Raw genomic sequence first — 26851 nt, forward strand, 5'->3', positions numbered from 1 at the left:
AAGAGGCGATGCTATCTTCGTCTTCGTTTACCTAGTTAAAACTTCAAAGCCATTTCCTACATACATCCAAGCAGCCAAGCCACTCTGATATGTGGCAGTGCTCAGATAAGTAAATTAAAGCCACTTTACTTCGTACTTATATGCATTTATTGAAAGGCTAGAGAACAACAAAATCTGCGGGCCAAGCCGACAAACAGTCTTTTATTGACGAGGTCGCAACTTGAGAGGCGGAGATGCCTAATTAGACCAAGTCGAGTTTTTTTCCGTGGGAACTCCGACAGCAAATAAATAAAAGATCGCTCGTATTTGCTCGACGTTGTGGCGCACTTTTTCATCGGAAGTGAATTGACCAAACCCCCTATTGTTCTTCGATAATAACGTTTCTGCTGTAAGACCTCAAGGAATCATGGCTGCCCAAGAAAAAAACCCAGTTGAGATTGAGAAGGCTAGGAGCCTAGCTCATGTCCCTAAATCAGAGGAATTCGATAAGATGATCTCCGGCATGCTGTGAGTGCTTCCCTACCGACGAGGCGACATCACCGTCTTTCATTTGACCGTAAAAAGGTTCGCGCGGGATCGCATCAAGGAACGGCGTGGTTAACAGGTATTTCACCACTCAGCTACGATAGCCATGATCCTGAGCTGTCGAAGGCACGCTTCAACGCGCGGAGGTGGATGCATAAATACAACAACTACTTCCCCGATGACCCGGAAGCGAGCTTCGAGTCAATAACAGAGGTTCGGTCAAACATGCTCAAGCAGTTCCTGGGCCATGTTGGGGATGATGTTTTCATCGAGCCGTCACTCGCAGTGGATTATGGATGCAATATCCGACTTGGAAATCGGTTCTATTCCAACTTCAATCTGACCATATTGGACTGCGCCCTAGTCACCATAGGCGATCGTGTCATGTTTGGCCCCAATGTCTCGCTCCTGACGGCCACTCACGAAGTTGAAGTGCGGAGCCGTAGGGACGACATTGAGTATGCCAAGCCTATAACTATTGGAGACGACTGCTGGATAGGTGGCCATGTCGTGGTTCTACCGGGCGTTACAATTGGCCAGGGGTGTACTATCGGTGCTAGCTCTGTGGTAACGAAGGATATTCCGGCGTGGAGTGTCGCGATAGGCTCGCCCGCGCGGGTTGTGAAGAAGGTGACACCTCTTGAAGCTTCAGGTTAAGGGGTTGAGTTCAGTCTCCATCGAGAAACACTCATACGCAGATAGCAAAATAAATCTGGCTGTAGGCACGATATCCTACCTACTTCTGCCATTCGTCTGCCACGAATACCGCAATCTCCTTGTTAGTCTTATTCCATTCCATACTAGTATTGACTTCACTCATATCATATCAAACGACTGAACATTCACACCAATACTGGCGAAAACTTGCGGATCCACAAATAGAATAGCACTGCCGTCCTCCTTCAATTGCTCCCTATAATCGGAGAGATCTATTCGAAGATTCCTCAATCTGGGGTCCTCAAAGGTAATATCTGCCGATTCTTTATCCCGAAAGCCGAAGATAGCCTTATTGGCATGAGTCGTAAGGAAAATTTGAACATTTTCAGGAAGGGGTCCTAATAAGCCTTCCCCGATGCGCAGTTGGTCAATGTATGCTTCGCCTAGAAGAACAAACTGATCATTTGGCATGGGTCGAAGAGCCGCGATTCCATTGAAGCCGATTAGGACGCAAAAATGATCACCGACTTGGGTATGTGGGGGAGCCATTCCAAAATATCCGTTACTGCATCGGGCAAATTTCTTGCCCCCTACGACTCGGGATCTTTGGAGGAACTCATAGCCAGGACTCCCTGGTTGGAAAAGTTCAGGAGCATAGCGTGATTCAGAGTACAATTCGGCAATGACTTTCTTGGCCTCCCCTAAGCTTGGAAGTCTGATAAATGGGATGTCGCTCATTTCGTTGTCAATGCACCCCCAAACCAGGGTCTTCGCGTATGCTTCCAGGAGATCATCAGACAACAGATTGCCATCTATCTGGCCAACACCGTGGCCGAATAAAGTCTGACGATGGATATTAAACAACTCTTCCATGGTGGCGTTGGAAAGATCTGGGACGTGATAAATTTCCTGGACTTCCGCACACGTAACGCCTGACACGCGAAGTATCCCATCCACGGGAGATTCTATGGGTGTAGCCAATCTAGAGGATGCTAGGAACGGCTGTTGGCATAGTGGGCGAGCTGGTGCTAACTTGGACCAGTTAGGAACCCAGCTTGGATGTGAAGCATCTGGATCGAAGTGACACTCGCGGAGTAACGCCAAAAACCTAAACTTCCGTAACCATCTTAACGCGACGTCTTTATACACTTCCTCCCACGGTTTACTATAATCCGGGACTAGGCAACAAGCCCTTTCGCTTGGCGCTAACAACGATCTGATAGCGAAAATCTTGTCCCTGGGGTCGCGGCATATTGCTCCGTCAAAGTGAACACGCAGTGCTATTAGCGATATGTTTCTTCTCGGAAATATCAGTCCGGAAATGAATTCTAAACGCCTTCGGAATGAGTAGGAATGCTCAAACCCTATAGCCGGTTTGACAAACAGGCATAGTAGTGCGCTCCGGAATTCTCTCCAGCTCGTCTCTACTTTGCCGCATTGCAGAATGGCGGAATCATTGGCAAGTAATATCTCTTGTCGGATCCAAAGTCGTTCAAACCAGCCGCGGTGGATGATGTGGTATATTGCACACATGTCTCTTGCTCCCACTGGAAGTTTACAGTGCCTGTCAGCAACCGTAGGGTCTGCGCAATGCTTTGACGGCCACATATTCACAGGCTCCCAATTGACGTCGACTTGGGAGCCAATATAAGACATGATATTCATTGCACGGGCACTGTCATCGCTTTCCTCGCCTAGAAAGCCCACAACCCGGCTCGCTGTTCGAAAAATGTCTCCCATTCTCATGACTTGTTGGCCCTTCTCAATATTGTTTGCCTGATTAATGCATATTGCATCGGTCCATATAACCCTGGGGCCGTCAGGTCGGCGTAGTAAACGCAGGGCAGTAGCTAAGTTCTGCGTTACAGGGAGGATGAAGGTCTTGCTCGTGTTCGTGATGATACGAACAGTATCCGGGTCGTATTCTGATCCCCATACATAAGAGAGGGCCTCATATGCGGGAGGGTCGACATCAAGAAACTCGGCAATATTCAAGCTAATTTCGAGTTCGCTACGCCAGTCGCCAGGATGGATGGTAACTGTTCGGATGAAGCCCTCTTCAGGAAGGGGATATTCGGCGTAAACAGCCATGACAGTGAGTTAGACATTGTCGTTCTATAGACTCTTTTCAGAGGAGCGAAAGGATCAACTACATGGAAGAATGCAAAGATATACTGTCTCTATGCTTCAACAAGGCTTTGTGTGACCTCTTTCGTTGCCTGAAATGAAACCCTCTATGTATGCCCAACCCCCCTTTACTTACTTCCAATCACTTGCGAGGAGCATAGCTGCTTGTATCATTTATGTCGCACTTTAAGTTTAAGCATTGTGAACATGTACGTTTCAACTCTTCTCCTCGTCCCCGAATTCCATGGAGATTTATATTGCTTGCATGGGCCCATAAATCAGCCGTCTTATTATTGGCTGACCGCATTTTTCGGATTAAAGGACTAACATCATATATAATCTCTAAGTTTTATTTTGAGCCTATCTTCATATGTACTACCTACCTAACCTAAGTACATACGTAAGACTAGTTGATCACAAACAAAAAATGGCAGAAAAGTATTTATTCACGAAGAGCACTGTTCCCAGTGGGTATTATCGATCAACACACGAATCAGTCTGTGCTAAGATACGATCTAACATGATATTGAATTTCTTAGTGGGGGCTTTAGCGTCACTAATTTGTCTTTCCTTCAAAAAATATTCAAAAATAGCACCACTCACCTTTCTGTCGATACAAGGACCTATCCAGGCACCTTAATTTCTTATAGGAAGCTAGGTTGGTAGTTGTATCTTGCTTTTTACCTTAGCTTGGGGGTAATTCATCCACTTAAAAACAATAACAATATGGATGCGTCGCCCCAACAACCACCACTTACTGCTCAACTGATTTCTCATTTCATCAACCGGTACGTACCTACATGTATCAAATCAAATCAAATTTCAACGTCGCAATCCATACTAACGTAGTTCTAAAGTTCACGAAGTAACTCAAGCTCAAGGTGGAGTGTTCTTTGGAATAGTGATAAGAGCCATTTCTTGGACCGTGAAGGTCCCTCGCCGGCTCTCATCGACTGGATCGAGTCGCGACTCAAAACATTAAAATTTTCTCCTGATCGTCGGCCAGTTGCCCTCGTCCCCGTAAGTTAATTAAGTCATAAGCGTATAGTGAGATACTCCTACAATGCGGTTCATTCCACTGACCCATATAAAACTTTGAGGGGAGTAGGGCTGTGGGATAGGGTACGATGTTGTTATGCTAGCCCTCCATGGTTTCGACGTATACGGCTTAGAAATCTCAGATGTGGCAGTCGGAATAGCGGAAGCCAATGCGACAGCCGAATTCCGCGAACCATCCGACTATAACTTCGGTTCTCCCACGGCGGCGAGCCTACCAATTGAATGCCGAGGTAGTGTAAAATTTATTCAAGGCAACTTCTTCGAAACTGAATGGGAAAAGGAGATAGCGATCGAAGATTTCAAAGGTTTCGATCTCATTTATGATTATACTGTAAGTTGATTACTCTAGGGTGGAGTTCATGATCTAACGAGCAAGTGACAACTTGGACTGTTCGTCGAAAAAAGAAAAAGAAAAAAGAAATGCTGATGCTGACATATATATGCTAGTTCTTATGTTCTCTCCCACCTGATTTACGAAAGGACTGGGCAAGTCGCATGTGTGAGCTGATCTCCCCGACCGGGGTACTTGCTTGCCTCGAGTTTCCTTTATATAAGAATTTAAAAGCTCTCGGTCCGCCTTGGGGAGTGAAAGGGGTGTACTGGAACACGTTGGCCGAGGGAGGCGATGGAATTATCCACGAGAGTTCAATAGAAGAAGACGATGGGAACCTGGAGGGGCCATTTCGAAGAGTGGACTACTTTAAACCAGCGCGATCGTATGAGTGTGGGAAGGGCACTGACATGTTCAGTGTTTGGAAACTGAGAGATTCGAGGCAAAAAAATGGCACGGAAAATGTAACATCAAACTTCGTCTTGTAAGATAAAAGATAAAACATTTGAAATGAGTTACGAGCTGAAAACGCTGGGAATGAAGCTAGATAAATATGAAAAGGGGTTCGGAGTTAATAGACATGTAGGAATAGGGCCAGCGATATCTCCGACATAAAAGTCCGTGCATAAGGAGCTGACATATTCAGTCCAAGGCAGAACAATTTCCCAAAAAAATCTCAATGTCTACATCTATTTTATTTTTATTGATGTCTTATTTTCTTTAACTGCCAAGTACCTTGACGTCCATGATGGGGCGTAGAATATGAGTTCCTTCTCAACTCAAGGCCAGAATTGGCGTTTTATGCCCCTTTACGCTCCCCTAAAAATTTGAATGACGGGGCGCCACCTCTTAAGCCATTAGGTACGCTAGGATGGAAAGCAAACCGCGAAGCAAGCGACACTGCTGGGAGTGCCGCCGGCGCTGTCTGGTATGCGATTTCACTGAACCCGCCTGTCGGAGATGTTCCACATCGGGGATTGAATGCCCAGGATACGGTGATGTGAAGCCAGTAAAATTTAAGTGGCTCCCGCCCGGGAAAGTCGTATCTCGGGGTCGAGGACGGAAGAAATCATCTTCTAAAGAGGCTGCCAGCGAAACCACTAAAAGCACTAAAACCATTACGAAGCTATCCAGCAAAGCAGTGTTAAATGACAATATTCCTATTTCGCTATTCAATATAGGGACCGAAACATATGACATAGCAGAGTGTATTGAGTACTGCAAGTTAATCTCCCATTAAATAACTGTACATGTGAGGGACTGACCTGATTTGGTTAGTTAATTCTTGCATATACCAAGGTCTACTCCCCCTCTGTGAACTTGGGGATAATCCTCATATATACCCTCTTTCCGCCAAACACGTTCGGAGGGCTTCTTGGGCCCCTGATTATCTACGGCTTGGAATGATCTGTATGATACTAGGCCATCAAATCAACCGAATGAGGGGCAACCCCGAGTCCAGGCGGTTAACCGAGAAGTTTTATTCTTACTGGGGCCTTTCCATCCGCTCTCTTAGAGATCACCTCGACAAGGAAGATAGGCGCCACGGCGATACCGTTATCGGCGGAATATTGACGCTTCTTCTTGTCGACGTGAGTATTAATAATCCGGTATATTCTATGTTAGTAGCATGCGACACTAACTATATCCTGCTAGGTTCAACTCGGCACATCCCTTAACTGGAGATGCCACCTCGAGGGACTGTACGGATTAATCATGCAGCGTGGCGGCTTCGAAGCGACGACCAGATCTAGAGTTTTGAAGCCGTTATTACGCTGCCTCTGGGTGTACGTAGCCTCAATAGTCACCATAGATGGATGAATATGGTACTAACCTTGAAAAGTCTTGCTGTGATGGGGAACACAACTTGTCCTGCATCAGATCTACTAACTATAGGCTCAGAACCCGAGACAGCTAACTTCCTATTGAAACAATTTAGAAAAGAGATGTCTCCTTATCACATGTGCCCTTTACCCCTTTTTTCCGATATCATCAGGGTTAACCATCTCCGGATGTGTGCTACGCAGTACACCAACACCACAACCGAAGAACTCTCACAAGAAGCAAATACAATCCTACAGCGCGTCCAAGATTTCTCACCCGAACAGTGGGCCGATTCTAGACGCTCACCGGAAGACTGGGTGCTTATTGGAAGGATACATCAAGCCGCCGTGGTGATTTACCTTATCCTGTCCCTGCAGAGTGTTTCGATTCTGCCCGTGACATGTGAACTAAGCGCGTATTGCGCTACACAAGGAAAGCTTTTGCAGGTTCTCATAAGCAATGGACTATCATCTCCAAAGACTGAAAGATTTATGGTTTGGCCGCTGATCGTACTGGGAGTGTATGCTGTTCACGGCGACTTGGCGATGCGCGCATTCGTTATAAAGCAACTGCCGGATCTCAGTCGCAATCTTGGTACCTCGGTCCCATTGACAGCTAAGCAGGTGCTTGAATCGTTTTGGGACTCAGGTGAGAGTCGCTGGGATGCTTGCTTTAGTAAGCCATACATTTTTACGATGCAGATCGCAGTTGATACCGGCGAGCTGCCCCCTTCTCCTATGGCAATACACTAAGGGTTAGTAAGATATCCAAAGAGATCAGATGGGTATATTTAGTTACTCCATATACTGAACTACGGATGATTAGAATCATTTGAGTCCTAACTAATCTATATACCCAACAAATCTTTATGTACGCCTCCATAGATGCAAACAATAATTATTAAGCTAATCGTTTCTATCACCTAACCCAAGAACCGTAGTTACCTTGCTCCCAGTCACACCATAAGCCAGCTATGGTAGAATATTATAATCGCAACAGCCCCTAAATAACATCTTCTCAGTGTAAGACACTCAAATCAGATTTGACGTCAAAGATGCTTGCGTAGGCTAATCAAGCTAGCCGAGAAGAGCAACTACCTAGAACGCTCAGCACCTGGATATTCGGAGAGTTCTTCGAATTCTCGGGTCTGCTTCTTCTTACGGAAAAAGGCGCCGAATAGCATTGAGTGGCCCAGAATCTTGGCCAGGAGCGGTCGGTCATCCGATTCCTCTTCCCCACGAACTTCAGTCCCGTCACGCGAAAGATAGATATGGGGTTCCTTCGGCAGGAAACGGCCGGGGTTCCACACGTTCCAGAGGATAGAGTTGATGAGCATAAGGGTCGCCTCGAACACGTAGAAGAAAGCCTCGTAACGCAAGATGGGGCTCAAGTTCCTGAGCGCCTCGATGTTGTCGAGGTCCACGTTCGTGTTCCCCGTATGCTCCACCAGTCGGTAAATGCAGCGCACGAGTATCAAGGCCATGCTCGCGTATAAGGTATAAAGGAGAATCTTAACACCTCTAACTTGCACATTTGCCCTCAAGCATCGCCGATGGAAAATACCGGCAAGGCAAACGAATATGAAGATGAGGAAGAGCTGGATCACGAGAGCCACTATCGTCAAGTTACTCCCAAGAGATTGCGTTGAGCTCGAGGACGACGGATTCGAAGACAGTGATACACCCAAGGAATTCAGCAATTCGACAAGTCCCATGAGACCACCGAATATAGTCAGAACCCTAGCCGGGGGAAGAGGTGCACACCAAGGCACGTACGAAAATATACGACCCAGGACATGGTAGTTGGCAAGTTCCAGAAGCGGGCTGTGGTAATATCGTTGGATTAAAAGCCAGCCAGAGACGATGTGTCAACGAGAGCCAAAACTTACGGGCATACGAAAATGAATATCTGGCTAAGGATAAACATGATCAAGGGAGTTTTCGTGGCCACGCTATACATGTAGTTATAGGCGCCATATTCACGCAACGCATAGCCGATAGCGAATAATACTGCACAGAGGGGATGCAGACCGATTAACTTGAAAGCTCCATAACGACTATTACGGTTAGGTATTGGAAATCGATCGGATTCGAGTTGAACGAGTATACTAACAAGCATTGCCATATATGAAATATGGCCGAAATGGCATAAGCAATCGCGAAAAATATCGCTGCCGCTTTGTCGGGAGCATAGACGTACAAGCTGTATAAGACTGGGTTGAATCTTGTTAGTGGTATTGCCGATGATTAGGTAGTGTTGTAGGATTCTTACTAGGTTCTCCAGCTGCCATCTTAAAGGCACCTGGGTACCTAACCTAAGGTAGTTCTAGATAGCCCGAGTGAAGCAAGTAGATGCCCAAGGAATCAATGACAGACGATGATCTAAATGCAAAGATCTATATATCAAGGATTATCTACCTCCTAGGTATCTCAGATGTTGCTATTCCGTGGAGAACAAGATGCTCGTGCCACAACGAAGACAATTAAAAAGTTTCATTGAATACAATTCCATTAAAGAGCTAGACGAAGTTATTTATAAGAAAAAAAACCTCCCGTCACCTCTCGCAACCTCATACAATAATGTCTGCTACGTACCTTCGTAGTAGCTCTCGTCACCATCGTGAAGCACGGCGCCTAACCTAAATAGGATAATAAATATGCCAAGAAACGAGATCTGTGGATTTCCACCAGATCGACATAACAGCGGTACATATGAGCTAACCCAAATAAGACAACAGAAATGCCAAGCCGGGCTGTGATATAACCTGGAGTAAATCTCAGGCTGAGAGGAAGCGCGAAACGGGTAATAATTGAATCTTATCAATATCAATATAATGTATTATTTACGACGAGGGACAAGTTAGTTGACGTTCAATGTTAAATTATATCTATGTGTATTGAAGAACGCATTGGATCAGATTAGGTACCTCTAAAACACTTAAACAAAGGTCATTAGCTCCCGCGGGGAGTTTTTTGAGTTGTGCATAGAAACAAATATTAAAAGTAATCGTAGAATTAACGAAGTGTAAATACAACGAACAAAATGCCAACCTTGCTTGAAGTCGGGTAGGTATCACTAATTACATAGTAAAACAAGCCTAGTCCATCTGACCGAAGGCAGATTGGAGTCCTTTGATCCAACCCTAAACCAAATGATACCGCGAAATTAATCCACTATGCTCAATGGAACTTTCTTCATATGATTCCTTTGAAACAGCCAATCCATAAGCATGCTGGAATCTTCAACACTTACGCCGCGCTTCTTCTTCTTCTTCAACTTCATCAGCCCAGCTAAGAGGAGGCGTAGGAGGGTTGGGTGAGATGGTCTTTGATTGTTTGGTATCCATGGAAATTTCTTTGATTGCAACTTCGCCTTCATCTGGTTGCTCCTTGGCTGCGCGAGAGAAGATAGAATTCGATCCGATAATTGTGCCGCCCGGATTCTTCTTACCTCTGCGCTTCTGTAGAGTTGCTGGGATGCCCTTTTCTTTCGGTACGGGCTTTTGTGCAAGTTTCTGTTCTCCGCCCGATTTCCCATTCTCTGAGGGCGTGGGGCTCTTCTTGGGATTACCCTTGACCTTACTCTTAGACTGCTTGTTCATCTTGCTCTTGGCTGCAACGTCCACCCATCCGTCGTTCTCTTCGAGATTTTCAGCCGGGTGTTCACTTTCTTTAGCCGGGAGGACTGCAGGACCTTTCGAATTGGCCGGCGGTGAAGATACGTCATCACTATGTTCAGTACGACCTTCTTCTATCCTATGACTCAGGGGTTTCAAAAAGACTAATCCGGTTCCAATTTGAACAGGTTGATCGTGTGCTTGAGGATCCGTGCTTTTTAGATGTTCGTCTACTTCATCAACCAAAGGTGCGCCATCCATGATGTTTACTGATTCTTGTATCCCCTTAGAGCGGTACTTGCCACTAACCTCTTCAGCACCGAGGTCTCCATTAGTTTTATCCTCGCTTTCTTTCAGATCGCAAGTTTCGTTATTGGTCTCAGTATCGGAGGTTGAAGTCTCGTCGGTGGCAGTATGAATCAAGTCATTAACTTTATTGTCATTAGCTGGAGTAGAGGAACGTCCGACAACGGAAGGATCATTGTCGGATAGGGTCTTGGAATCTGAAATCGATTCATTGTCCTTTTGGACGGAGCTGTGGCTGACCTCAGTACAATTATTTGTATTGACAGAAGGGTCAGTTTTGCTAAGTCCATGTGAATCTCCAGCGGTTTCTGATTGATTCTGTATAAGGTCCTTGGCACTTTCGACAACCTGCTCAGCTTTTTTCAAAGGCTCACTAACTTCTATATGCTGAGTTGCATCGATGGGAGAGCTGACGTCTTTTAGAGAATTTCCAATTTGGCTCGTGGGTAGGTGAGTTGTAGTGACGGTCTGGTGACCGTCCTTATTAGAACGATTGCGCACATTAGAAAGTTGGTGTGCGTGTTTGGAACTTTTGTTCTCTTTTTGAACTTCAGGCTTCTTACTATTAGCTGTTGGGCGCATAGGCTGTCCGTGATGTGCACCATTAACCTGCTTTAATGCCTGCTGGGGGTGGGATGGCGATTGCACACGCATTGTCTGTCCAGAATTCTGATAATCCTGACGGCCATTTGCGCTGTTTTTCGGAGTGGACCAAGAGTCTCCTGTTTGATTTGCCGCCATATGAATAAAGGCTTGATCACTGCCAGGTCCGTAGACTTGACTGATGGAAATAATTCCAGTATGGATGGAGTCTCGTAACTCGGCATTTTCGCACTCAAGTTTCGCAATCAACTCATCCTTATCTTCGCCTGTCTGGGCAGCAGCGTTAATGGAGCGTATATTCTCCTTCAGCATTTCAACAGCATCCTGGAGATCTTTGATCTGCATATCTTTGCTAGCTAGCGCTGCTCTTGCTTGGATCAAATCCCCATTCTTGCGAGACAAATCCTCTTGTAGTGTCGAGACCGTTGCTTTCATAGAAGCAAGTTCAAGATTAAGGCTGGGTGTATCCTGAACATCTTTGAGTTGAACCGCGCCATGTTCCAAGTCAAACTTCTGATTTACTTGCTGCCTCGTAGCTTGGACCTGTTGAAGGTATTGTCCTTTGAAAGTAGCCGGGGTAGATACCAAAGACTGACCGGGGTGGATCGGTAGCGTCATTGAATGGTCACGCTGGCCTGGTTGAGTGTTGGGTTTCTTGTAGGTACCTTTAGGTTTAAATGACATACGGGCATTACCCAGAGGAGTGCCATGGACCATCTCATTCGCGTTGTCATCCTGATTCTGGTTTTTTACAACATTTGCCCATGATGAGACAAGAGTCGGGTTATTGCCCCGAGAAACAGGTTTGTTATCCATAGTTTTATCAACTGTTTAGAACAGCCTCAGCCGGAAGTTATTAGTTCTGAAGGGAACAAATGTTTCTTTTTGTATCACCTTTATTGCCGAAGGAAAGGGATGATCCAAGGTGGTTTTGACTCTTCTGCAAATGGGTAGTAGGAGGCGGTGCGATAACGCCTATACAAGTTAGTAAAAATAGAATAATACGTTGGAAAGGGATGGAGGAATAGGTACCTAGGTAGGTACCTAGATAACATGTAGGAGTGACAGAGTGATATTTGCATGTTCGGAACATTGAAATTGGAGAGAATGTGAGGGTATAAATATTGACAAATGTATAATCTAGAACTCACCTGAAATATTGGCTAGGACGCCCTGAAGGCTAATGTAGTCCTGTATTGGGGATGACAGCAGACGGTATGCCGGAAGAATAGGATGAGCGGAATGTTGAACTGAGCCCTGGCAGTTCCCAATGGATAGTTGAAATGATAATTAGGAAATGTGAATGGCAAGGGGATAAAGGTTAACTTGTAGAGAAAGTCGATAGCTGAAAGCTTGATACCACTAAGGAACGGATAAGTTCCTGTTGCAGTACACTTGATATTCAACTAGCTAGAATTCAAGGAGCGTAAATACCAAGGTATTAGCAGTAGAAAAAGTGGTGATGACGCCTCAGGTCTTACGCCTTTGGAAGAGAACTGGAGAATTGGAAAGAATTATGAGCACAACTGCAAACTGCAACTGCAACTGCAACTGCCAGTCTGCCACAGTGGAAATTGAAGGAAGCAGAATGAATCACAGCCAAACCCTGGATGTGGTATTGGAATTCAAGTTGTAGATACTAGAACGGATTGTTCAAGGAAGAAAAGTTGAATTGGTCGAAAAATGTTGTAACGTACTTTGTAGTACGGAGATACTTCACGTTCCTTTGCGAATGCCTTGGCAACTAATGCAACGGATAGGCTACCGCGGCAAGACGGCAAGGCAACTACGGTGGTGATAATCGTAACGGAAAACACTTACCTTGCTTGCTTATCTCTGCGTAGCTGCCATCCAGGAGGAAGCAACTACCTGGACAGGTAGTACTCAATAGTGTTAGTACGGACTCTAGAGGGTTTTTGGAAACATAGGTATTCTTAGGAGGTAGGTACCTACTTAGGTAGGTAAATTTGGCCTGGCAAAACTCGTAACTTACTAATTAGAGAAGGAACTATTTTGCCATGTTTGTATCTTACCATGTAGTAGGTACTATCCCATTACTGGTGCAGCATAGACAGAGAGTTAGGTAGATAACGTACTTCAACCTACCTAGGCAAGGTTTAATATATTAGGTACACAGATATGTAACCAGATAATCATGATCAGACGCCATTAGAATTCACTAAGCAGAGAATATAGTAGGTTCTGGGAGTATGACTTAAACTGCTCTTTATTTGTAGTGAAACTATTAACGGTGAACGACGTAGAAATGTCTATGTAGATCTCAAAATGAAACGACATCGAGACGGAGAGCAACTCGAGGCCGAGATTAACGACGGATCCTTCTTTCCCAAGAATATTCACTCTGAGAGACATCCATGGCGGTAAGAAACCGCTACGACCATTGCGCAATATCCCAAAGTTTGAAAGATATCAGCAGTCCGGATGCTCTGTGCTATCTGAGAAAGAAAGAAAAAGAAAGAGAAAGGAAAAGAGCCGCTTTTAACTTCGCGATGAATTTTACTTTGCAGGACATTTGTGTGCACGGACCTCTCAGTCACGTGTATTGTGGCTCAAGAATTTGAGGCACTTTGTTTTTTGTACTTTGGCATTTTGGTACTTCGCTACTTCGATACCTAGGTACTTCCATTTAGTAGCTGCTGTGGTCATCATAGATCATATGTCATTTGATTGGCCAAACTAAGAGCCGAGGATAGACGTGGGATTGGCCGCATTGGAATTGACTTTAGACTTTCCTCATTCCGAGAATCAATTATCCATTCAATTCAACCCTTTTGCTATAAGTAAACGTTCTGGTGAGGGCATCAACTCTTGTCTCTGGTTCTCTGTCGAACGTGGCTCTACTGGTAAGCATAGCGATCTAAGCTTCTCCATAATAACGGCAACACATCCTTACAATTATGATCCTCTAGCACTGTTCGAATCCATAGCGAGTTGGAGAATTACTGTCGCATAGCAATATCTTAATATCTCGGAACGATGAACGCATCAGGACTCGGCCTCCGGGCTCTACGGCAAGGTACTATACCACCATCCTAGCTCTGCCAGCTCCCTCAGCTATACTTCATATGGGGTCAATATTCAGGTGTAGCCGTGGAATGCGATCACTTTCCAATTTGTCCTTTGTAGAAGGACGTCATAGATCAAGTTTATTAATTCGAAGTCGCCCAAGCAGTTGCCGTTAAGAAGCCCAATGCCCTCTTCTTGGAGAACCTCCCTCGCCTTGCTATGACATCGAATGCCGCGAGCCTACAGATCAGGTAATCTCTGCCTATTCCGAGTTTTATTTGTACCCCACCAACTGCCTCCCACGTTCTGCGCAAACCAGTACACCCTACCTACAGCAGATTACGGCTCCGAAGTCGCATGGTCGAAGTAGTTGAGAGGGATCAATTCGTTAGCATTCGACCGAGGATATAAGCAAGACTGTCTTACGAGCATGGAATTTATGCTAACCGCCCTGGCGATATAGAGCCGCATCCACCCAGAAGCTCTCCGAGAACGACGCCCAATCGCTCCTCGCGGCGCAACGACGCGAGCGGCCCGTAGCCCCCCACCTAACAGCCTACGACTACACCCAGACGTGGTTCGGCGCCTCGATCTGGACCCGTATCACGGGCCAGACCCTCAGCGTCTCCCTCTACTCCTTCTCGATCGCCTACCTTGTCGCCCCCCTCACCGGCTGGCACATCGAATCCGCCACCCTGGCCGAAGCCGCCGCCTCCCTGCCCCCTCTCGCCTTCGCCGGCCTCAAGACCATCGCCGCCTGGCCCTTCTTCTTCCACTTCGCCAACGGCGTCCGCCATCTCACCTGGGACCTCGCCTACGGCTTCAAGAAGGAGACTATCGAGAAGACGAGCTACGTCGTCTTGGGCGTTAGCGTACTCGCTACTCTGGGTGCTGTTTTCCTGCTATGATCGATCTTGTTTGATACGAGGATTAAGGCAAGACGATGGGGGAGGGGGAGGGGGAGAGTATACTGGTATTGACAACAGGTTGATGGCTTCGAATTGGGGGGGAGCAGGAGGGGGCTGTATTGGATGATGTAGACTACGAAGAGATCAATCACCAGGTCCAATTGGTCATTCGTCCGTTAACGGAGCGATTAGACCTGATAGGTTAGAAGAAACCTGTACGAATCAGTTCATATGCGCATGTCACCTGGAATACAATATGAATATTCCCTTTGTCTGCATGATCTGCTTGGCAATATTTACTAGTCGCATGTTAAGAGATATTGATATAGATTAACTACTTGTTTTACTGGCAACCTAAACAGTGCTGCAAGTTACAATCTCCGCCGACCCAAGATAAGCAGTGCCCAAAACGCCATTCACCTCTTAATGAGGGTATCAATCCAGACACCTGATCCCCAAAATCTGTACTGCAGCGTAATACCACCGAGAAACTGAACCTCTGTTTGTACCATTCTTTAAAATCGCCAGCGGGAACTATTCTACCGAAAGTGACTATTCTACTGAAAGTCGCGTGCGTCCAAGATCGCCTGGTTCAGCTTGTGATCGCCCAAGGCCACGATGCGCTCGCCAATGGTGTCACCCAAAAATGCCTTGATCTGGCTAGCCTCGTTTTCGGTAGAGAATCCGTTCATGCCATTCGTAATAGGGAGATTATCTTCCGATAGTAGTTGGATGACCTTAATAATAACACCAACTAAAGCCTCGAATTCTGCGCTAGGAATCTGTTCATTTTTCTGGCGTAATGGGATGAGCATCGACGTCTCGAATTCCTTGAGATTTCGCAGTAAAAGGACCTTGACAACATCGGCGCCACCCGCCGCACCGAGGCCGCATACCGCACCATACCACACAGCTGGCGGGAGTGATGGATTAAGGAAGCTTTTGAGACACGTGCGGACGAGCTTCGGACGAAGCATCTTGTTGGTCTCGGAGTATTTTCGAGCAATCTGTCCGACCAGAGTAGCCGCAAACTCTCTGAGACTGTATTGCTCCTTAAGTGCGTCCACGCCATTCTCGGAGCCAATCTTACGGCCCAATATGCATGTGAGCACAGGCGCACACAGTGGGCTAGCATATGGCGAGAGGAAAAGGTGGTCGTTGCTGATTAGGGCGTTGGTGAGTTCCATCATCTGCCGCAGGACGAAGATGTCGTCTAGATGATGTGTGACCTGAGTGGAGATGAAGTTGACGAAGTACGGAACGAGCTGATGTATGCTTGGTTCGGAAGACACGGACTCTAAGGCAGCTTCGCGTAATCGTTGCACTTCAATGTCTGGACTATCGTCCATCAGAGCGGCTTGAATCTTCTCGAAGTATAAGATCAGTTCCTGCGACAGGGTGTGCTTCACCGAAGGCTTGAAGTGAGGATTATCCTGGCCAGAGAGAGCGGCAAGGGCAGGGTTGGCACCAGGCCCTTTAGATAGAAGGTCTTGCGCCCGCGACTCCGCCGTCGTAGGATTTTCTAAGGAGTTAGGCTGCACACCTTCAACAGCTAGCCAATGCTCTGTAGGAACGTGGTTAGTATTTATCGATATCTATTACAAAGCACTCGTAAAATCTTCTGGCATAGGTCGAACTTACTTGTGAAGGTGGTGTCTCTAGGAATTTTTGGTAGCGGTGCATTGATCAGCTTTTCAAAGTCGACCTCTTCATCTTCTACGTAAAATAAGGCCTGGGGACCCAAACTAGCCTCGCCGTACCTGAGCGCTCGTGAAGAATCATAGCCATACAATGGCTCAACGTCCAATACTCGTAGCGCCTGCGACACATCCTGAACAGTTAATGTGGTACGTTTTGCAAGTCGCATAAATCGAAGGGCCTCGACGATGACTTGGCCAACGCGGTACTCAACGTCCTGGGAGAGAGTGCGTAGTCCTTCATCGCTTAGTTTGAGGATACCGACTGATTCTGCGACATCTCTAACGCTTTCTTGGTTCCAAAGAAGTCTTTGATCCTGGGTAGGCGGCTTGCTTGAAGCATCTTGAGCAGAACCACGGGCGTCTCTATTTGCCGACATTATAGCTGATGGATGCACCAGGAGATTTCTGTTAGGTGAAGATTCCAGATGATATGATCGTACAGCCTGACTGAGAAGTTAATGGATAACTTGTGTTGCCGGTACCTAGTTTTAGGATAGGGCGCTCTGCGCCTGGACGGATTGGGGTGAGATTGGCTGATGGTAGGGAAGCGACCCCTAGGAGTAAAAGCGTGAAACCCAGGAGAGAAGATAAACCCTTATATTAGGTAGTTTCTCGGGTATACAAGCGGTCAATCTTGCTTGATAGCCAGCACGCTGCTTTCTACCTCTAGACGATGAGATGCGGTGTGGTCTTCCAAGTTCCAGTAAATCAGAGTAATAATCCGACTATTTAGCAACGACTTCAACGTAATTTTTTGATTGAATTTCCAACGCGAAATTTGTAAATAGCTTGAATCTGATTCCCAACGATATATGCGCCGCGCGAAACTAAAAATTGGTACCAGAAACGCGCTCGATGCGCCGGACAATAATAGATCAGCCTCGATGACGACGAGGTTGCGACCCCACAACTAACGACCAGTGGCTGAATTAGAGCCAATCAGATATTTATTTTGCGACAATCTCGCAAGAGGAGAGAGGAGATAAAGGAATATTCACTATGCTTGCGTATTGCGTAGCACTAAGCAGAGGAGAGGGTTGATGAAATCAAGGCAGATGAAGTGGACAAGGCTGCACGAATTTCGAAACTATGAATTGTTGATGCTTGTCAATGCTTGTGAGCAACTGTGATGAAAGTTAATAAGGAACTTTAGGACCAAGGTAGTTCAGACACCTCCAATAAGGTTAGGTACCTAGGTACCTCCTACCTACCTGTCCTACAGCAGGGCACTGTACCTAGAGGGCACTCCACTAACCAATCGATTTACATACCTGTAAATGTACCAACACATCTACGAGCTTTGTCATCCCCGTCGATGTCATCAATGATGATCAGCCTCTAATGAACAACTTATAAAGTAAACAAGACGGAAACTTTCGGTTAAAGAAAAAAAAATGATATTTTTCTGTAACTATACCTGAGGCTTACTTCAGCCCTCAATATATCCTCCTGCTTCCCCTACTGCGAGTATAAAATATTATTCAGTATTGCCGGTATTTTTTAGGTACGCCAAACATTGCCGGCCCATTAATTATGGTCGTGTCGTGTAGATGAAGCAATGGATGAACTGGATACCACTAGAAAGTCATGGGCCGAAAACCAGACGTAGATCAAATTAAGAAATACAATATGTGGATTCATGGCTGTGTTCAATAAATAAACGCCGCTGAACTACCCTGTGATCTGAAGTCCGATGTCTTCTTTCCTAGGTACTCCTATCACTCCGTTCCTCCTTACTTGGCTACTCCCCGTCCAAATTTACCCAGCATTACCCAGCAGAAAGTCTGTATGGCAATTCGCAAGAAACACTGGGATTCCCCTATAATTACGACAAGCAAGCGTTCGCCTGAATAGTCATGCTCAACATAGGCTTCCGTCATTGCCTCGTTCACCCGTTAAACTTGCTTGCTGTGTCATGCTGTTAGGGTCTTCTGCTGATCCCAAACGTAACCGGGTATCGGTCATAACCTATGCGAAGGGCAGCAGAACTGACTAAAAGTAGAACAAGCGTCGACGTTCGATGTACTCGACATCTATATCCACGATGCGGAAACCGATATATTCCTTTTGGTTATAGGCATAGAAGTTCCGCCTGCGTAGAGCAGCCAAGTGGAAGGCTGATCACTGTGGAATAGTCATCGAATGAGTAACCTAATTCAGTCAATACCCAGATAATCAGTGATCGCGGATTCCATATGTTGAAATGAGACTTCTTGCATTTATAGAGGTACCTCAGAGAGTAAGGTCTCATAGAGCGTCTGCGAAGGCTCATGTAGCCTGGGGACCTTGCTTCAAGGTCGATTGTGTCCCTTGTCTTTCGTCCCACCTTCGGGGCCAATGACATATCAGACGAAGTATGGTTCACTGGCAGTGTAATAGAACACATCGGCAAATACCAGGGAAAACATGGAGGCAAATGCAAGACACTTTCAAATCATTTATGTGGAACGCAGTGTCAGACAAAAAATCAACGAGGGACATTTATAACTCTCTATTGGAATATAAGGAACCTTGTATATAGCCTTATGCTAGCAAAGTCGATTATCTAACTCCTAACACCTTGCATGCTATCCGTCTAAATCGTTGCCTCTCGAGGAAAGTATTGTTATAACGTCGTTAAGTTTCTCTCATCCATAATCTCACAGTTCCCTTCACCGCCGATTCGTCTAGACGGTCTCGAAACATCCAAACAACATTGACCTAGTTAACCAAACCAATACAGTAATAAGAGATACACCCACCAAAGGTGAAATTGGCCAATTCGATCACGCATCAGAACCTCGATCTGGCCCTGCGCTTGTTTGGACTCTTGACGCCCATTATTTTGGACGCAATCATGCTGCTAATGGTATTTTCAGCGAATCCTTTGACACCCTTCGACTTCGTCTGTCTTGGGTCCTTGTCGATAAAAGCATCGATCGCCGCCGCACCCAAAGCAGCTGTAGCTACCTTGGCGCCTTTATCCCCCGTCCAGCTGCCCGGCTCCTTGCGGAGTCTGAAGGCAGTGAGGCCAGCCGCTTCGAGAGCAGCGCGGGCAGCCATCTGCCACCTATCGGAAGCAGCTTCGTCGGGGACCTTAGAGGACCTGAAGCTAGACGACACCGATTTGGATTTACGGCCTCGGTGTCGCGGAGGGGACGGTGACAGGCTCGGGGTGTACGAACGGGCCCGGGATCGCCGGTGGCGCCGCCCTCGATCGGGCTCATAATCTGATTCGTCGCTCACGGACGGAGATCTGTGTCTCCGATGCCTGCGCGGAGGGTCATCGCTATATGCTCGTGAACGTCTCCTATGCGGCGACGGGGAGCGACTAGGAGAGTGGTGGCGATGATGATGGCAATGTCTTGATTCTGAATCGTAATGAGAGCTACGGCGAGAGCGGTCGTGACTCTGCGAGCGGTCTCGGCCTCCTGGTCCGCCTTGTGTTGCAGCGTATAATGCAGCTGCTTCACTAAGGAATTTCAAACTTTTCTGGCCTAGAGATTTGGTGCGTTCAACACCTGGTCGTTGAGGGGGTTTTTGATCTTCATGGTGGTTACTTCGGGAGGCCTTCCCACTGCTGCGAGGTGGTGAGGTATGTCGGGATGCTCTGGGGGGTGATGGGCGTCGGTCAGATTTTGGTGGTGTAGTATAATCTCTGTCGTGTCTTGAGTGTGGAGGAGGGCTAGTGGTTCTAGAATGCCCCTTAGGACTGTGCCGTCGACGTGGTTGAGGAATTGGGGACCGGCCGCGATGAGATCTAGAAGCGTTGGAAACTTCTTCAGTACCAACATACTCATAGCCGGTGCTGTTGATAGGCGAAGTTGAATGGCGGTACGGGTCGTCAAAGACATAGGGATCGTCATGGCGACTGTGATGGTTGCGCGATCGGGACGACATGGTTGGCGTTTGCGCAATAAGGTTTTATGCGCAATATTTGAAGATGGTGGTGGTCGTTAAGTACCAATTTCGAAGGAAAGCAAGCCGTAAGTTACAAGTCCAACGCAGTGATGTGCGACTTTTAAAAGCCACCACGACGCAGACAGGTGATGTATTATGTACCTTATTAACACTAGGAGACCTCCCAAAGGGTCGCATGTAAGCTGGTAGGGTGTTATTACTGTTATTACGCAGAACTGCGCCTCGACGTATGTCCTGCAGCAACCCGATGTTCACTGGTTGGCGATATCCTCAGATATTCTATGTTTGCCAATGCTGTTGTCCAGATCTAGAGATGTAACGAATAGCTGTCGTGAATCCCAAAAAGCTTTTCAGAGGATTGCATAAGAGGTGATGTCAACCAGGATTACAGCTCTCCGTTATTTGCAGGGGGCAGTGTGGGTTGAGCGGGATGGGAGGCCTATTACGCACTTACAAGACGCCTATCATAAATGCTTAGCAGACAGGCCAAGCTACCTAGACTGGAGCTGTCATGCCTATGTGCGCACTAGAGAAAGTCCGTTGCCACTTTAGACGATGGACGATGAAAGATGCATTCCCCGCATGATCTCATAGTGCTTCTCGCGTGGGCCAACGCAGAGGAAGAATAACGAGACGTGTCTCCCCTTGGCTGCTTAGAATTTTTACAGAACGTAAAGGGTTAATTCTTATTTGATCTGACCCTAGTATAGTAAAGACGGAAATATCGGAACAATTTCTATGGACGAAATTCCATCGTACCGGCATTTGCCAAGCTATTGGAAATGGAAGTTTTGGGGTCTCTGCTCGAGAAGCTGCGGCGGTAAACGACGCTGGTCGTTCGGTGAAAGCCGTCCGAGGTCCTACCATAATATGTAGCAGCATCTGACGCCTGCACCTGGTATTGGACATATGATAGTACCTACCTCTAGGATAGGCAACACAAGCCGAACCGTTAAGAACTGTCACAACGAGAAGGTCTTACAATGTGTAATGTTATCTTGTGACAGCATTTAAGGCGTGACGAGGCGAAGGTGATTGTATCCCATCCATGTCGATTCATATTTACTTTAAGGTCTTGAATTTTTCTTCTGATGGATCTCGGCGATCTGTTAACGAAAAGTGAGGATACCGTGCCGAAAAAAATGTCGAAAAGTATAACAGGTAATTGAAAGATTGAGTTTTTTTTTAGTTTTTTTTTTTTAAAAAAAAAAAAAAAAAACCACACAGGACCCCGAATCTACCAGAGGTATTGATTGTACTTAGGTACCTCTATCATCCAGACCGCCCCTAGACTGCCGCTTAATAGTTGAAGCGATTCCGATAATACACAATACCTACGAGCTGTGTCGTCGCCAATTATCAAATTAATATGATAAGATCAAATGGCTTTATGTTGTCATTAACACACTGATCACAGTACTTGCGGCATCATATTGTTGAACTTTTTTTTATCGTTTCAAAGTTTGTAAAATCTAATTACGAATTATCTTGGTATTTTGAAGAAAGATAATACTAAATTATATGGTTGACGCGACATAGTGGGAAAACTGTTAAGAGATCTCGACAGCGAAAGGGGAAACGACATTTTAGTACGCTCTGAGCATTTCTGTCTGACAAAACAATATAATAATTCTGGAACAAAAATGAAGATATCCAAATAAGATACATATCTTTAAAGCTCGACTTCAAACTGACCTGCTACGGACGAAAACTTCCATACCTTAGGTGGTACCTAGTCAAGTCCTTACCCTCATCCATTACATACTTTAATCTAGGCACGCAGGATGCAGAGTTATAAATATTACCAAATTTTCTTCTCTTAAGTCACACGTCTACATAACCAGTATCTGTCTCCAAGATAAGTACCTTCACACTATGGCTGGCGGCGACACATCCCCCGTTGTATGTTTGATATAAGAGAGCTGCGGTGCCAAGTGCGGAAGAAACCACAATGCGACATTCCGGTTAATGTCGCCGCATATCAATCAATGTACGCACGTCGTAAGCTTTTATAGAACATCCAAGCAAAATTTTAGTTGTTCAGTGTCAACACGATATGTCCATCTAGAGATGTCAGCAGTCGAACTGGTCATTGTATGCCCACGATATAACTAGGGTCCCGAGTTTGGCTTTTTGATACTAAGTCTACCTCTTACCTTACCTGGTCCGCAGGTAAGGCTTAAGCAAAGACATGGTGTTATTAAGAGGTGGTACAATAACGTTGTTTATGGCAACATCCATCCATTCTTAGCTAACATCACGGCAATAGCCTGTGACCCCCTTTCTAGGTTAATTTCGACGCCTCTAATATCGGATCTATCCTGCGTCTTCCCACCCCGGGTTCCGGGGCCACCTCTACCGGATGAACTAATAAATTTCCAGTGGGATAAGAGGCTGTTTATAATATTAGTATACGCCAAGGCGTCTGACTTCGTATCAGCGCACCCACGTTGTAGGTATGTTCCGAGATGGAGATGGAACATCTCAGGCTACTTAAAGACCTGGCCACAACTCCCTTTGTTTTAGGTAACCACAATATTTCTGTAAAACAACAATAAACAAATGTTCACATATCGACTATTCTCAATGCTGTTCGATATTGTCTTTTTAGCCCTCGGGGCTGCCGCTATTGCTCTGCCAGAAAAGGCTGCTTGCCCTCGCATCAGATGTATAGACGGGGTTAGTCGATGTGGTGGGTAACCTATAAATGACTGCGCGCTATTGAGCCATGGAAAATTGACGTTCTCCAGGAATCAAGTATGGTCGGTGCTACGACATGTGCACGCAGTCCCAGCCGAGTCCTCCGCCATGCCCTGAGCTTACATCGGCTCCGACGACATTGCCGTCGGCAACGTCAATTGCCTCGCCCTGCACTAGCACTGGAACTGCCTGTGTCGACTATCTTAGGTCTTGTGGATCGCCCCCTACCGCTATCCTTACGTATGGCGGGTATGTAGTTCCCTCCTGGTCAAGGATACTAGTTGTCACTCTAATGCTTGTATAGATGTTACCCGGCTTGTGGCCCTACGCCGACTTTTTCACCTCCGCCATGCCCGGTGGCAACCGAAACTCCGACGGAATGAATTGGTAATGATGATGGATAAGACGAAAATTGTTTACTATTAGTTGAGAAGCTTTCAGATACTCATGTAAATTCTTCATCTTCCTATGTAAGGTATGTTCGGTGTTGGGTGGAGAAACAATCGGGTTGAATTAATTGAGTTTATGGATTTTTACATTAGCTAAGGCCAAGCCTGGCTTCGATGAAGATAAGAAAAATAAAAGTTACATGATGAGATTAAAAGGGTACCGTATAAAATCCGTATTGACCAAATCAGAAGGGAAACTCGTCGTTGTCTAACAGCCCAATAATCTGCTGGTTCATGGTATACCACCTTGGCAATCGCAGGGCCTGCTCGACATCCTGGTATTCCTTAGGCATATCTGACTGGACCCCCTCACCAAACCTCGCTCCCGAAGGCCTTTCCAACGCCATATCCTGAGTCGCATTTGCAGCGGTTGATCCGGCCTGCGTCTGAAAGCCCAGTTCGCTTAGGAAACTATCCATCTCCAGCCTGAGCTCCTCCTGTTCCTGCTGCACGGGGGTAGAAGCCGATTTCAGTTCTTTATAGCGCACCGCCACATTATGAAACCCCTGGAAAAGAATATGATGCTTCGCAATGACGCTGGAATGCTCGCTAGCGGTTTCTAAGGAGCTCACGAAAGCTTGCATTCGGGCTAAGTCTCCCTCGTCCCCCGTCTCCAGCACGCAGCAAAACAAGACAATGAAAGGGATGAATGGGGAAAAGAGGATGGTCCTAAACGAGGAAGATAGTTGTTAGAATACAGCAGATATATACCTACCTAAGGTAGGTAGTCAATAAAATTTGCGCAGAGAGGTATCCAACACGTACCAGTTCACATATTCAGAAATGAGTTCCGGGATCCCGAAGGACTGGACGTGGTTCTTATGGTATTCTAGTGCAGCTCTGGCGTAAAAGATGCACTCGTCACTGAATGTGGATACGGAGCCGACTTGTTCAGGAGCAGCTCGGTGTATAAGTGTCAAAACTGATAGCCGGTACACTTCGTCGCAGCTCGACACGAATTCGATAACATCTTGCGTATATTTGTCGGTTTCTGTTTGAAGCAGAAGTTTCTAGAGGCAAAGTTGTAGTGTTCATGTTGTTTGCATTAGGTGCTCAAAGAGAGAGCCAAAGAAAGGTTAGGTGGCACTTACAATTATAGCACGCGACTTATCTTGAATGTCAAGCATTTCTTGCGATAACTCGGATACCACTTGTTCTCGTACATTATCAGGGGCAGAAAGAGAATGCTCGCTGTAGAGCCTCTCGTAAATCCTTGCGGTGACCATGGAAATCCTTATAGATTGATGGAAGTAGCTCATGACCGGGGAAACAGATGTTTGCGAGCTTCCCGGTAGTGGGACTGTTATCTCAATGTCTGATATTGACGAACAACGGCCGAGTCGTAGACTTAGAGGTTTCTCTAAGCAGAAAATTATCCAGAAGAGCAAACCCATATTATTTGGGACGTCTGATCCTGGATCTGCGCCCTTTGCCCGAGTGTGGAAACCTAGAGCATGAGAGGCATGGTATGCCGCAACTGTGTACGTCCATGCTAGAGATGGCCTTGCAATATCCACCGCGTAAAATGCCTGCTCAAAGTAGATTAGCGGGGAGGCGGTAGGTAGATATAGTCCACGTAGATATATGGTGTAACTTACTCCTAATATCAGCGCAAGAACCATATCATACGTAGCCTTGAAATATAAAGACAATCTAGAGAGTGCGGTTTCGAGGTTTACTCGACAGAGCAGCTTGAAATCTTCTTGCGAGCCTCCTGGCTGTAGCTGTCCGTCTTGTTCAAGGTCAATATTGCCGAATAGGTCTGTACATGGCCTTTTAGTTTAGCTCCTTATAATTCTAAAGCCGGTAAACCTACAGTGTAAAGTAGTGTTGATGATGATAAACTCTGCCTCTGAATACTCCCCGGAAAAGTACACCTTTAGGCACAATTCTGAGAGGCTTTCGGCCTGGAGCACAACGCTGAGGAACCTAAGCATATAATTCCGCTGTTCTATAACTGACAATCAGTACTACCTAGGTACACATCGATAATTTCAAATTCACAGCTTATACGTGGTATTTAATTACAGGAATTCGTCAAGGTGAGCACATACCTTGTCCTTTCCTTATGACTGCCACCGTGGCTTCGATCGGCGGCATTTTGAAGTCATCACGACTCCTAGCCGGGGGTAATGCATGTGGTAGTAGTAGTTCTGGCGATAACTCCCTGTGCTTAATTGCGTTAACAATTTGGTGGAGCTTGTCCAAGAGCTCCCTAGTATCAAAATTATGACCCTTCTCTCGATCAGCGCCGGCTACTTTGCGTAAACGGTCAACGGCAAAGGTTGAATTGGCGGAGAGTGACGATAGTCCTTCAACGACTGGCTCGTCTTCCTGTTCCTGGCTTGCCCGTATTCGGGTGTTTGCGAATTGAAAGTTCTGTTGACACTCATTGTGACTCGACGGAGTAGCCCCGGCGTTACTTGCTGTTGTATGGTGCGAAAGTGGCGACCGAGTTGAATGGGTTGATGGGCTACGGGTAGACGAACCAGCGCCCCTCGATACTTGAGATGGGGTACTACCCGCGACAAGTGTATTGATATGTTGATTCAATTGATCAAGCCTTGCATTGATATCGTCGATTTTATCATCACTAGCTCATGATTTTCATGGTAAGAAATACTTTATCTTGGGAGGGTTGATACTCTTTGAGCGTGGACTTACTATTGTGATGATATCAAGACCCGTTGCCGTCTTGGCCTTGCAGCACGGGGTGCTGTTGTGCACGTTATTCTCAATCGCTGGCAATTCGAGCAAGGAGACGTTTTATCGCAGCGAATCTTTAATGGCCAATTAGTTTTATTGAAAACAACATATGAGCCTCATAATATCTAACCTTTCGGCTTCGACAATAGTTGCACTAGATATTTTTCATAGTTAGATAGTTAACTCTTTAAATTTGTTTAATAAGATAGGACTATCAAAGGCCGTACCGCTTTACTCGGGGTCAGGGACGCGCGTTCCGCAAGCTCCGCAGTATTTTCCGGCATATCAAGTCGCGCGCAACGTGCGGTAGGAGAGGACGGGAGAGGACGGCAGATTTTCTGCTAAACTAGCAGAAGAGATAACCTTAAGAGATTGCGTGCATGATGCATCCTCTGCTGAATTACAATGATTCG

The 26851-nt window shown here is 46.2% G+C and overlaps 10 protein-coding genes across 10 annotated transcripts; 4 read left to right on the forward strand and 6 right to left on the reverse strand.

Annotated features, from left to right (window-relative positions):
• Positions 1-1261: 1261 nt before the first annotated feature.
• On the reverse strand, positions 1262-3516 carry F4812DRAFT_304837 (HET-domain-containing protein). The gene has a single exon (XM_047931262.1). It carries the CDS (start codon positions 3271-3273, stop codon positions 1342-1344), a length of 1932 nt encoding a protein of 643 aa, XP_047792164.1. The 5' UTR covers positions 3274-3516; the 3' UTR covers positions 1262-1341.
• A 191-nt stretch (positions 3517-3707) lies between these two features.
• On the forward strand, positions 3708-5366 carry F4812DRAFT_420530 (S-adenosyl-L-methionine-dependent methyltransferase). Its single transcript, XM_047933463.1, has 4 exons — positions 3708-4097; positions 4167-4329; positions 4418-4699; positions 4816-5366. Exons 1-4 carry the CDS (start codon positions 4036-4038, stop codon positions 5185-5187), a joined length of 879 nt encoding a protein of 292 aa, XP_047792165.1. The 5' UTR covers positions 3708-4035; the 3' UTR covers positions 5188-5366.
• Positions 5358-7456, forward strand: F4812DRAFT_420533 (fungal-specific transcription factor domain-containing protein). The gene is made up of 4 exons (XM_047933464.1): positions 5358-5919; positions 5978-6291; positions 6356-6486; positions 6543-7456. Exons 1-4 carry the CDS (start codon positions 5571-5573, stop codon positions 7273-7275), a joined length of 1527 nt encoding a protein of 508 aa, XP_047792166.1. The 5' UTR covers positions 5358-5570; the 3' UTR covers positions 7276-7456.
• F4812DRAFT_420535 (uncharacterized protein) lies at positions 7435-8899 on the reverse strand (the record flags this gene model as incomplete). The annotated part of the gene is made up of 4 exons (XM_047933465.1): positions 8795-8899; positions 8412-8735; positions 7612-8346; positions 7435-7545 (listed from the first exon to the last, which is right to left on the reverse strand). Coding segments are annotated over exons 2-3 (962 nt in total), but the record flags the coding sequence as incomplete, so codon positions are not given.
• Positions 8900-9365: 466 nt separating this feature from the next.
• F4812DRAFT_469899 (uncharacterized protein) lies at positions 9366-11864 on the reverse strand (the record flags this gene model as incomplete). Its single annotated transcript, XM_047938921.1, has 1 exon — positions 9366-11864. One exon carries the CDS (start codon positions 11862-11864, stop codon positions 9765-9767), a length of 2100 nt encoding a protein of 699 aa, XP_047792168.1. The 3' UTR covers positions 9366-9764.
• A 1943-nt stretch (positions 11865-13807) lies between these two features.
• F4812DRAFT_420548 (uncharacterized protein) lies at positions 13808-15342 on the forward strand. The gene is made up of 4 exons (XM_047933466.1): positions 13808-13912; positions 13979-14085; positions 14242-14326; positions 14539-15342. Exons 2-4 carry the CDS (start codon positions 14046-14048, stop codon positions 14981-14983), a joined length of 570 nt encoding a protein of 189 aa, XP_047792169.1. The 5' UTR covers positions 13808-13912; positions 13979-14045; the 3' UTR covers positions 14984-15342.
• A 198-nt stretch (positions 15343-15540) lies between these two features.
• On the reverse strand, positions 15541-17060 carry F4812DRAFT_457258 (DUF1546-domain-containing protein; the record flags this gene model as incomplete). Its single annotated transcript, XM_047937141.1, has 2 exons — positions 15541-16547; positions 16625-17060. 2 exons carry the CDS (start codon positions 17058-17060, stop codon positions 15541-15543), a joined length of 1443 nt encoding a protein of 480 aa, XP_047792170.1.
• Positions 17061-19262: 2202 nt separating this feature from the next.
• On the reverse strand, positions 19263-20759 carry F4812DRAFT_305019 (uncharacterized protein). Its single transcript, XM_047931263.1, has one exon. It carries the CDS (start codon positions 20560-20562, stop codon positions 19456-19458), a length of 1107 nt encoding a protein of 368 aa, XP_047792171.1. The 5' UTR covers positions 20563-20759; the 3' UTR covers positions 19263-19455.
• A 2410-nt stretch (positions 20760-23169) lies between these two features.
• Positions 23170-23666, forward strand: F4812DRAFT_457260 (uncharacterized protein; the record flags this gene model as incomplete). The annotated part of the gene is made up of 3 exons (XM_047937142.1): positions 23170-23275; positions 23334-23532; positions 23588-23666. The coding sequence occupies 3 exons, from the start codon at positions 23170-23172 to the stop codon at positions 23664-23666; spliced, it is 384 nt and encodes a 127-aa protein (XP_047792172.1).
• A 251-nt stretch (positions 23667-23917) lies between these two features.
• F4812DRAFT_450270 (uncharacterized protein) lies at positions 23918-26722 on the reverse strand (the record flags this gene model as incomplete). Its single annotated transcript, XM_047936074.1, has 9 exons — positions 23918-24401; positions 24498-24742; positions 24824-25261; positions 25331-25494; positions 25549-25683; positions 25787-26325; positions 26397-26512; positions 26569-26592; positions 26666-26722. The coding sequence occupies 9 exons, from the start codon at positions 26720-26722 to the stop codon at positions 23918-23920; spliced, it is 2202 nt and encodes a 733-aa protein (XP_047792173.1).
• Positions 26723-26851: the final 129 nt, after the last annotated feature.

Source organism: Daldinia caldariorum, assembly GCF_022478825.1.
Source record: "Daldinia caldariorum strain CBS 122874 unplaced genomic scaffold F4812scaffold_4, whole genome shotgun sequence".
NCBI lineage: Eukaryota > Fungi > Ascomycota > Sordariomycetes > Xylariales > Hypoxylaceae > Daldinia > Daldinia caldariorum.